This window comes from Drosophila arizonae, chromosome 4 (assembly GCF_054131065.1).
Source record: "Drosophila arizonae isolate 15081-1271.41 chromosome 4, UAZ_ARI_1.0, whole genome shotgun sequence".
NCBI classification, from domain to species: Eukaryota; Metazoa; Arthropoda; class Insecta; order Diptera; family Drosophilidae; genus Drosophila; species Drosophila arizonae.
This window is the reverse complement of record NC_142924.1, coordinates 15,624,300-15,636,240: the sequence shown is the minus strand read 5'-3', so window position 1 is coordinate 15,636,240 and position 11,941 is coordinate 15,624,300. Positions and strand designations below refer to the sequence as shown.

The 11,941-nt window shown below is 35.8% G+C and overlaps 1 protein-coding gene across 1 annotated transcript; it reads right to left on the bottom strand.

The window, feature by feature from the left end:
- Positions 1–1,829: 1,829 nt before the first annotated feature.
- LOC149269201 (uncharacterized) lies at positions 1,830–3,166 on the bottom strand. The gene is made up of 2 exons (XM_089467863.1): positions 3,014–3,166; positions 1,830–2,727 (listed from the first exon to the last, which is right to left on the bottom strand). Exons 1-2 carry the CDS (start codon positions 3,014–3,016, stop codon positions 2,068–2,070), a joined length of 663 nt encoding a protein of 220 aa, XP_089323989.1. The 5' UTR covers positions 3,017–3,166; the 3' UTR covers positions 1,830–2,067.
- Positions 3,167–11,941: the final 8,775 nt, after the last annotated feature.

Below are 11,941 nucleotides of genomic sequence, written 5' to 3'. Positions count from 1 at the left end.
TTTATTTAAAAATAATTAAAGTACAATTTAATATAAATTTATTATTATACCTGTATTAACTTATACCTGTATTAAAAAAAAAAAAAAAAAACTATCTTAATTTTATTTAAATTATAAAAATACAATTTTTTCAAATTAAAATTTTCAACATTAATTTTTATTTAATTTTAAAATAAATTTAATTAATGATAATACCATAAATGAAGCCAATAGCTTTATAAAGTATTTTATATGAATATTCTTTAATATTTTGTCCACCTCAAACTTATAATAATTAGCAACGCTTTATATTCTAAACAGCTTATCAGATTATGATTAAAAACTATGTAAATCCATTTGTAAAATTCAGATTCGCAGAAACTTTTAAAGTTTTTTGGTTGTTCAACCTTTTCAAGCCGCTGTTTCATAAAGTCAAGCGCCCAATTACGTTACTTGGCCAGTAGAGAGTGAGAGAGAGAGAGAGGCAGAGAGAGTCGGCCGACAGAGGTATGCTGTGGACCGTCTGCCATTTTGTAATTCGACGTACATTTCTACTTTTTTATTATTTTTGGAGCAAAAGCAATGAAAGAAAACAAAGAATTGCGAACGCTGTGCAAATAAATGCAAAATAATATTACGAAAAGTTGACCGAAAACCAACGAAAGACGCTTCAGCGGGTCTGGGAATTGAGGGAAAAGGGCGCCGGGAAGCCAAGGCCCTCGTTGAGTCGTTGCACTTTGCCAGCTCAACTCAGCTGCTGCTGCGCCTAAAAGCAAACACTTCATTTCTAAATAGAATTTTGCAATTTGCAAAAAGTTTTTTCGAGCGAGAGTTTCGCTTCTCGCTTTTGCTGTTCGCTGCTCACAGTTCGCTTCTCTCTTCTCGTTGGCCATTACTTGTCCATTGATTTCAATACCAATTTTTTCTTCTTCTTCGTTTTGCTTATTGGCTTCCTTTGTATGCACGTATTTTCGTTCTCCTTTTTTAGCCGTATTTATTTCTTGGCCTCTTTGGCTGCCATTTTAATGCGCAATTTGCCAAAGAACTTGATTTTGATTTGATTTTTCGGTACCACAAATAGAGACAACTCAACGGCAATAAGGTTCATAACGTTGATGATGATTATATTAATGGATGATAGAGCAGGCCAAAAAAAAGGCTTTAAAGGCTGACAAATTGGATCTAGTTCAAATGCTATGGAAATTTATTGAAGATGTTTTCTAGGTATAGAAATTGACGGATATAGGAATGTTATTTAATTGAATGTGGAATGTATAAATATATGAATAGATGAATAAATAATTTTTTTTTTTTAGAATATATATTATACTTATTTAGCTTTAGCAAATACTCATACTTGAAATTAGTGAATGCAGTAGTTATATTATTTTTAATTGATTAAAAAACCTTCTAAATAATTATGGAATGAATAAATTCACAATTTAATTAAGGTATGAATAATTAAATAAAAAATTCAATTGATATGTGAATTACCGACTAAATGAATGAATGAATCATTAAAGAATGTGATTGAATATATTAGTAAATAAATATATGTAAAAATTAATAAATGAATGATTAAATATACATATATATTATTTTATCGTTTTTTTTTCTACTTCTTCAACTAATATAAAATTCATTTTCTTATTTTTCAGTGAAAATTGGGGCGATTTTCCACCAAAACATGGCTATGAAAAAGTGCATCTATGTATGATGGGTATGTATTAATTGTATTCATATTTAAATTAATAAATATGTTTATATGTATTATTTACCCTGTTTTGCTGTTTACCTGGTTATGTATGAATAGCATTCATGTTTCAATGAATCTCCAATAATCAGACAAATTTTCATTTTTCGTGAATAAACTTTATTATTCGATATGCTTTTGAGGTATTTAAATGGACAAAAAAAATCTAAAAGGCAATTAATTAATTAAAGGCAAAAGTTCGTATCGAATGTTGGCCAAGCAATTGGAAACTAACTGTGAGGGAAACTTCTCCATTGCTTGGCTGGCACACTCTGTGTACTATCAGGATCAATTTGGTTCAATATGCCTAAGTTCGGGAATTGAGCAGCGGCAGCTTAATGGCGATAACGGTAACGGATGCGACGGACGGTCTTGTAGCGGTAGCCATCCTGGCCAACCTCGGTACCCTCGGCGGGCACATCGGCAGCCTTGACCTCAGCAGCATCGGCAGCTGGTGTCTCAGCGGGGGGCAGGTATTCGTTGTTGGCCTCAACGGCGGCAGCTTCCTCGGCCTCAGCCTCACGACGATGGCGACGGAACTTGAGCTTGCGCACGGTCTTGTAGCGGTAGCCATCAGCGCCCAGGACGGTCTTCAGCTCGGGGGCCAGCTCCACATCCACAGGGGGCAGATATTCGCTTGAGGGCTCGGCGATCTCGGAGACATCACGACGATGGCGGGCACGGAACTTGAGCTTGCGCACGGTCTTGTAGCGGTAGCCATCATCGGCGACCTTAGTGTCGACAGCCTCGCCCTCCAAAGGTGGCAGATACTCCTGAGTGGGTGGCAGGTACTCCTGGCTGGGCACCTCGCGGCGATGGCGCAGCTTCAGGCGACGCACCGTCTTATACCGATAGCCATCCTCCGACAGGGCAGCGGCCTCAGCATCGCCAACGGGTGGCAGATACTCCACCGAGGGATCCTGCACAGCGGGATCGGCGGATTGAGCAGCGGCAAAGGCCACCAGGCAGAGGGTGAGTGCGGCGACAAAAAGTTTCTATGGGAGCAGAGAGTAAATATAATAAATAATTAAATTTAATGTTTAATAAGGAAATGTTGAATGATTTTCAATATATATGTACTAGGAAATAAAACAAATGTTCTAAAAAATATTTAGAGCTTTTGCTTGCCAGCACACATGTTCTAAAATTTTAATATATTTTGGTGCCTTTTGGTACACGCAGGCTAAACATATTTAGAACTGTTTAGCATATACTCAAAAGTATATTAATTTTTAGTACATTTGTACTAAATTGTTTCTACACACTCTTTAGTACACTCACCATGCTGTAAGTTTAGTTCTTTAGCACAAAGCGAACTAGGCGAACTGGACTGAAGATGTTACTGTGTCGTAGGTATTGAACCCAATGATGCCTTGGTCCAATTTGCAAAGCGTATTTATAGCAAAAAGTGTTGGATTTGGAACATCCGTAGCTCAAATCTGGTTTTCATTAACAGTCTCAAAAATAATAATTGAAATAAAAAAATCAATTAAACAAATGAAATGTAGAGCCAAGTCAAGTGCGCATCAATAAAAAAAAAAAACCAAAAAATAAATGAATAAAACAAGAGCCAAAGAGCTAGAGATGACGACAGCCCGTCTTTGGCTCTATTAACCACTTGATAATGTGGCTATGACGAACCACCAACAACCACCAAGCATCGCCTCTCGTTCGACTCAACGAACGTCCGCCTTCAACTCTTAGTTGGCCACGCACTTGAGCACAATTATTTTTGGATCAGGTTTTTGCATGTGAAGTGGAACGATTTTTGTTCGTCTCTTGAAATGAAACGTTTTTTCATTACAATTGCTGGCAATATAGATTGGCTACCGTTTAGAGTTCCGCTTACAATGAATACAGATTACGTTTCATAAATTTGTTGATTTGTTAATAACATGCTGATCTATTTTCATAGTTAATTTTTTCCACAATTCTTAACAGCTTTTTAGCACACGCACTCAAGAACCTCTTCGCTCGAGTACCTCGATAGAACGCTTGAAACGTTCTCTGACCTTGGAGATTGCTACAGATTTCATATTTGAATTTTAATTCTTTTTTTTTTTCTGCTAGCTTTTCATCGATTTTGTTTCCTGCTTTTTGCGCAGCACTTGAAGCTATTAACAGAGCATTATTATGCGTATTATTATATCATTTTGTGCTGCGCATTATTATGTAATTACTATTGAGCTATTATAATTTAGTTGTAATTGAAATACGTCTTAAAATACCTATTACACTGACTTTTATTGTTGGAAGTCTTTTTGAAGCATTTGCCAAAATTAAACATTGAAGTCTCTTTTGGCTATTTTTGGCCAAATTGCGATTTATTTTTAAAGCTATTATTGACAATTATATTTGGTCTCAAGTGGAGTAGAAGCAAAAGATCGAAGATGTTTCGCATCCTATTAGAAATTACTTAAGAATATATTTGATTGATGGCAATAGATCATACCATGTTGACTGCTCTAGAAATTTCAAAAGTAAATGGAATCATACGCTTACTTAAAAATAAACATTTATGTTTCTATAATAAAAATTATCTATATAAATTATATATGTATCTATATTTTATACCATTTTAGCTTTTCCAGTTGAAGATGCATGGAAATGGAGATTGTATGGAAATGTGCTTCTGGCTGATTCAAAATTATAATAATTATAAAAATTATTATATATTAAAAAAAATTTATTTATTTATTAATTTACTGTTAGATGTTTATCTTGAATATCTCAATAGATTTTTAAAATATTTTCATTTATGCTAAAATATGTATACATATTCATATCTTTCCCATTAAAGATAAAATATATTTTGCCTGTAAAGCATAAAATCTCCCTCAGAATTCCAACTTTTTACTAGTATCATTTAAAATTGTAATCCAAAAACCACCCGAAAATACGTTTCCAATCAAATATTACCGTATATGCTTCCCTCTACTTTCCATTTGTCGCTTTCATCGACTCGCACTCATTTCATTACATTTGTTCACCTGTTTTCTCATTAATAATTTACAAACCCTTTTTTTTTTTTTGTGGAAGCTGCTCACACTCTGCTCACTTAACTCTAGACCCAATTTATGTTACACTGTGTGCTACACTGTCCGGCATTAATTCATTTCGAGTGCATATAAAAATGCGATCAACACTTGGCAAACACAGACAGCGCGCAAATACAAATGACAGTAATTATAAAAAATAATAAAAAACAACAACAAGAGCAGCAACAGCAGCAACAAAAACAACAGGCACAATTGCAGTAAATGCAATAATATGCAGCTGGCCAAGAGTTATGCATTAAACAGTGCCAGAGTCATTTAATTGGCCACGCCCACTGCCGAGCAGTGTTTCGATTGTTTGATAAGGCAAAATTGTTTACACGCTGCATAAGGACAATGGCTAAAAGGTAACGAGGGGAGAGAGGAGAGAGGAGGGAGGAGAGGGGAGATGCTGGAGCACCTTTGCCAGGATATGCTGTGCATTAAAATGAAATTAAATGGATGCGCTGGCAATTTCTGTTCCTGTTGTTGTTGTTGTTGTAGTTGTTGCTGTTGCTGCTGCTGATACTGTCATTGTTGCAACAAGCGTTGCTGCTGTTGCATATTTTATGAAATGCATCGTGTGATAGAGGAGTAGCAGCAGCAACGTTTACTTGTTTGTTTGCAGTCCCATCTTTTTTTTGGAGGGGGGGGGTGAGGGGGGGGGTGGAAAGCATTTAAATCGCATTTTGCAAACGTGGAAGTTGTTGCAGCCAAATAGGCCGTCACACAGGACGTATGCGTAATATCAGCAACAGCAACATGAACAATAACAAATACAACGGCAGTAATAAATCGACAGTAAGTCCATTTCAAATAGACCGACGGCTATATTCTGACTATATGGCTGAGCGATGCAGACATCAATGTAAATACGCAGCAAAAAACGAGTTTTTGATATATTGAAAAAAGATTGCGCACTAATCTCGATATATTTATTACAATTGCCAGACATTAATACTCAAAATATTGCACTTTTTTTAATAATTAATTATTTACTTAATAACATTTTAATATAATTAGTCTGGCTTTTGATATTCTTCTAATAGAATTTGTGCATAAATAAATTCCGTTAATTAAATAAATAAAATAAAAGTGTGGGGGATTTACCATTATGGAAAAATATTGTGAGCACAAAAAATAAATTTTATGAAAATAAGTAAATACATTTAATTAAATATTTATCATATAAAAGTCGATACAAACTGAAATTATTTCAATATAAATACGATATACGATATACAATATAATTTAAGCAACCGAGAGTGTGCTATTCAATAAGTTGGTAACATAGCTTTTCGATATTTACATACGATATTCGCCATGCGATATTCGTATATAATATAATATTCTACACAAGATATTCCACATACGATATTCGTATGTACATACGATATTCGACATATAATATTCTACCTGCGATACTCGACAAACAACATTATACATACGATATTCGACTTTACGATATTCTGAAGTATTTTAAACATCCAGTCTATCCATTCTCCTTCCATACGGTCTCCGAAACCCAACATACGATATATTCTGAGCCAATATGAACTACTCTCTTAGCTGTTGTCGTTTGCAATGCGTTTACATGGGGCACACGGACATGCGATATATTTCAAGCAAATGAGAAACTACTTTCAATCGGTGTACCTCTAGCAGTTGCCGTTATCAATGCATCAGCTTACACAACCTGTGTAAAGGGTAGGCAACAGCAAACACAATTGCAGTAACCAGATCTGCTGACTATCTTTCTCTCTCTCTCTCGCCCACGCTCATAGCTCCGATACGCTGTCTCGCTCGCACACAAGGCCAAACTTATCCGCTTATGCGTGCCCTCAATTGTCACTGTGTGTGAGTATGCTGTCTGCCCGTCTATCTGTGCATGTGTGGGTATGTGTGTGTGTTTGTGTGTCGTCTCGTGTGTCTTTGACTCGCTGCCATGATAATGTGTCATTATATTAAAAGCTTTGCAAATACGCCACCTACCGGGCAGAAGTTGTACTCCCTGGGCAGCTATGCAGCTCAGCTTGGAAATTTCATTAGCGTTTCAGCATTTGCGTTCTGGTTACATTGTTGTTGTTGTTGTTGTTGCTGCTGCTGCTGATGTGTTTGTGTGTTGGCCATAAAACTAAGATGCCATTGGGAATTAGCTTAACCAGCAAAGCCTGCCCTGCCAAGTATGTGTGCGGGCTGTGTGTGTATGTCTGTGTGTGTGTGCGTGCTGGCTTCAAGTGCAACCTCAAAGTAGGCAATTAATTTGTTAATTGCCGTGAATATTGTTGGCCAAATTGATGGCATTTGACATGGCTGAAACCCAAATTTGTCCAGCCAAGCTACAAGTAAATTGAGTTTTCACGCGGTCAACATATCCAATTAGAAGGGAGCCTATATATATAGAGAGAGTTAGCATAGCGAAAGGAGAAAGACTAACTATCACATATTATATATTCCTGTCAGTGAATCCCTTTTTATGTTGTAACAAATATTTTCGAATCTATTATTCTGACTGGCAATTAAGCTGCCAACTTTTGGGCTAGCTGAACGCGCGCTAATTGCATTTGATGTGACTAAATATATAAACGCATAAAAATGGTTTGCAATTTATATTTATTTATGCACGGCAGGCGGCTGACAAAATAAACAAGCTAAATAATATTTAACAAGGGTAAATAGGAATGTGTAAATATGTAGGTGTGTGTGTGTGTGTGTGTGTGTGTATCTGTGTGGCCTACACATAGCTGAAATGCTTTTCTGGTTTTGTGGAGGCAGAGTCGCGCATTGAGGCATTTAACCAAATTCATCATACGCACTGTTGCACAGCTGGCACCTTTCAACAATGACAACAAAAATAGGCGACGGCGGACAGGGCCAACTATGATTATAGTATGTATATTCTGTTGACCGTAATGAAAAGATCAAAAGGACATCAAATGGTTTTCCATGGACAATGCTTGCATGCAATGGAAGTTGTGCATGGCTAATCAAAAACAAATGCAAAACATTTGGCCAGTCTAGTTAGGAGTGTATAATATATGATATATATTTGCATGACAAAAGAACTAAAGCTTAGCAAAAAATACAAAGGTATGCGAGTCTACTAAAATAATAGTAATAATAGCAGTAGAAAGTAGCATAATATGCATATAGGTGTAGTAAAGAGGAGTGAATAGTAGATAGTAGATGTAGATAAAAGTGGGAAGTAGAGAAGAGTAGCTAGTACAAGGTAATAGTAGTAGATAATAGATAAGATAGATACAGCAATAAATAGTATTACATTGTTGATAATAGTAGTAGAACTCAGTCATAAATAGTAGTAAGCGATTGCTATAGTAGATAATAGTTGTAGGTAGTATTAGTAGATATCTACTATCTAGTAGATATTTGTAATAGATATTAGTAGTAGTAGTGTTAGTAGTAGATAGTAGTAGTGGATATTCATAGTAGATAGTTGTAGTACATATTAATAATAGATATTAATAATAAATATTAGTAGTAGATATTACTAATAGATATTAATAGTAGATAGTAGTAGTAGTAAGTAGTAGTAGTATTATTAGTGTATAGTCGTGGTAGATATTAGTTTAAATAGTAGAAGTTGATATTAATAATAGATAGTAGTAGTATTAGTAGTAGATATTAGTAGGAGATTTAGGTAGTAGATTTGAAGCAGATTTTATTACTTTTTAAATATCGAACAACAATTTCATAAATTTTTCTTAAAAACAAAATAACAATATTATATACTTCTATAAATTTCTATAAATTCAAATTCAAATTTGTATTGCTTCTGCTTTCTAATCTGTTTACTCACAAGTAAAATCTATTTCCCCACATTTTAATCACAGCTATTCAAGCGGGCTTTTGGCTGGTGTGTCCTTGCAGTTCATAAATGTCATGCAGCACCTGTCATCAACATTATCATCAGCTGCTGCCCATTCCCAGCGGAAAAACATCCGCATCCTCATCCTCATCCGCATCCACATCCGCATCCGCTGTCCTCATCAGCGACATCATTAAGACCCGCCACATGACATGGTTCAAAAGTTGTTGTCGTCTTTTTTATTCCGCTCGTTTAGCATATGTTGAAAATGTTCACATAATGGTCCCTTAATCCCCAGCCTGAATTGCTGCACAAGCCACGTCATGCCACGCCCCTTGCATCACTGCGCCCGCTCTCCACTTCTGCAGCAGTTAACCACTCGACGACAGTTTTTGCTGTTCGGGTCGCTGTCAAATAATATTTATATACTATTCGAATAATGCGCGGATTATGTTCTTAATTGATGCAGATCGACCTATTATTCGGGTATTTATAGAGTCTAGCCCCCAGGCATTCGTTTTCCCAGTCAGCTTCACATATTTTTCCAATTAAATTTTGAAAAAAGAAAGCCTATTTCGGGCTGTGGTCAGCATCATTTCATTCGCGCCAAAAGTTAATTTCATTTCGTTGACCGCATGTTAAATTTGCAAACTTTTTGACTTTGAGCACGGACACTAAACAGTTAGAAAGAGGGAGAGAGCGAGAGCGGCTTTGGCTCTGCGGGCGTGGTCGGCAATAGTTGGGCGATAATCGTTAGCAAATTTTTCGCAGGTTTCAGAAGTTGTTTCAAACATTATTGTGGCCTAAAGATGAGCTCGGACTTAGGGCTTCTGTGAGTGGACGAGGGAATTTGATTTAAATAAATGCTTCAAGTTTATAAGTTATTGACAGCAGGAATAGAAACTGAAATGCAAGTATATTATATTATGAAATATGAGCTAACATCTCGTTTCGGTCTACACTCGATCTGCTGTAAAATCCATCATTAAATATTTATAAATAATAATAATAATAATTTTATTTTTTTCTTATTCTTATATTTTTAATATATAATATTAATATTTATATTTTTTACAATAATTATATATTTTATTAAGTTCTGTATTACAATTAAAAATTTGTTTAACTTATTATTATTTTTAATTGATTTCGTTAATATTTAATTTTTCAGTAAAATGTATATTCAAAATTTATTTATTAATTTCTTTATCAGTTGAAAGACTTAAATGCCAATAACAATGCCTAGTAATTTTCCAGCCTATGCTATAATTCATACAAAATCTTTTATAGTTCTAAACGAAATTCCTGCAATATATCAAAAATTCGATTCAGTTACAAATGTTTGCAATGTCCGTATAATTGGTGTATTAGAAATGCTAATGCAGCTGGATTGTTTTCGAATTGAATTTCCAAACAGTTGCTGAAAATCGTCAATATCGTTTTATTTTTTTGTTGTTGCTCTTTATTTGATACGCTAGTGCTGTAGCCGTAGCCGTAGCCGTAGCCATAGCCGTGGCCGTAGCATGTTACAGGATTAAGCACTTAACGACAATTTCAGGCACGCATTTTAAATTAATTATGCGTTATTTATAAATAAATGAAATGCACACGCAACGAGCACACAAAATGATGTGCATGATGGGAGTTGAGTGCCGCAGGAGAATGGATGCACGGCCAGAGAGGATTTGACGCTGAAAAACCACAGGACGAACATGTTGCGCTTAAAATACTTTGCTAATTTTTCGCTAATATTTGCCAGGTGGCTGTTGCTGAAGCTCACCGTTGCTGTTGCTGTTGTTGTTGTTGTTGATGGTCGTTTGGTTTGTCTGCCTGTCGGAAATAACAAATATTTAAACGTATTTAATTAAAACTCACAAATGAAACCGCAACGCGCCAAGCGCTCCAAGCCGCCTCTCATGTTGAGCCGCTTGCCTCTCTACCAATGCCGTTTGCATTACATTTTATGCTGGCACACAAACACACACACATGCGCACACATGTATACATAAACGTGGCTCAAATTATTGTTTATTTATTTACAGCTACAGTCACGCGTATAAGTATTTGTATTTGCATTTGCCTATCTCTTTCGCCCACTGTATGCGCATGTGTGTGTGCTTGTTTGTGGTGTGCGAGTGCGCCTGTGTGCGTGTGTGTGTGTGTGGTCTTCTAAAGCGTTTTGTTTGGCGCGGCTTACCTAGCACTTGAACCCAGCAAATACTCTCACCTTTTTACTAAACAACCGCCCAAAACTAAAAAAAAAACTTATAAAAGTAGCAATTGGCAGCTCTTATACAAAAAAGTCTTATACACAATAAGCTGTATTTTTGTTCTTTTGATGCTTTTGTTGAATGTTAAATATTAGCATTTCACATGCATTTTTTGACATTCTCTTTCAAGTTAGAGCATCATGCAGCAATTGGCTGTCGAATTGTTGATTTTGTATTGCCTGCTTTTAGGCTGCCAATTTTATTATTTGATCGCTTGCGTGAAACGAACTGCATTGCATACTTTTGAGCGCTTATTGTAATTTGAGGCGGCCGCATTGGCATTGCGCATACGTCATGCTGGCCGAGAGGGAAACAATTTAAAACAAGTAAGAAAATTCTAGTCGAGAGTGCTCGACTAGATACTACCCTGAACCCAACAAATAAAAATGCTCATTTAGTATGGCTGAAATTTCAATTTCAATGTATTTAAAAATATAAATAAAATACCAAACTCATTTAATAAAATATAAAAATATTTTGAAACAATTAAAAAAAATTAACATCAGTTGCATCGATCGGGATTCGAACCGCGACTCTTCGATCGGGCGTCACGCTGCTAACACACTAGGCCACCACACTCCTGCTAGTGGCGCTGGCAAAAGTCAAATAGATTCACTGCTGCAGCGCCATCTACCAAAACTAAACGAAACTAACTGCTGATGTGATTCTAAGAATCTGCTAGAATAACCAAACTATTAAAAACGCACATAAAGTATAGTTAAAATTTCAATTTCGGTGTATTTAAAAATATAAATTAAATAGAAAACGCATTTATGAAAATATAAAAATATTTTGAAACAATTCAAAAAAATTAACATCAGTGTTGCACCGATCGGGATTCGAACCGCGACTTCTTGATCAAGCGTCATCCAGCTAACACACTAGGCCACCCCACTCCTGCTGGTGGTGCTGGCAAAACTCAAATAGATTCACTGCTGCTGCGCCATCTACCAAAACTAAACGAAACTAACAGCTGATGTGATTCAACGAATGTTTTTGTTGTAGCTGCTGCACGTGCGTTTGTTAATTGGCCAAATATTTGATTATTTTTTATTAATTTTTGACTGAACGGAATTTA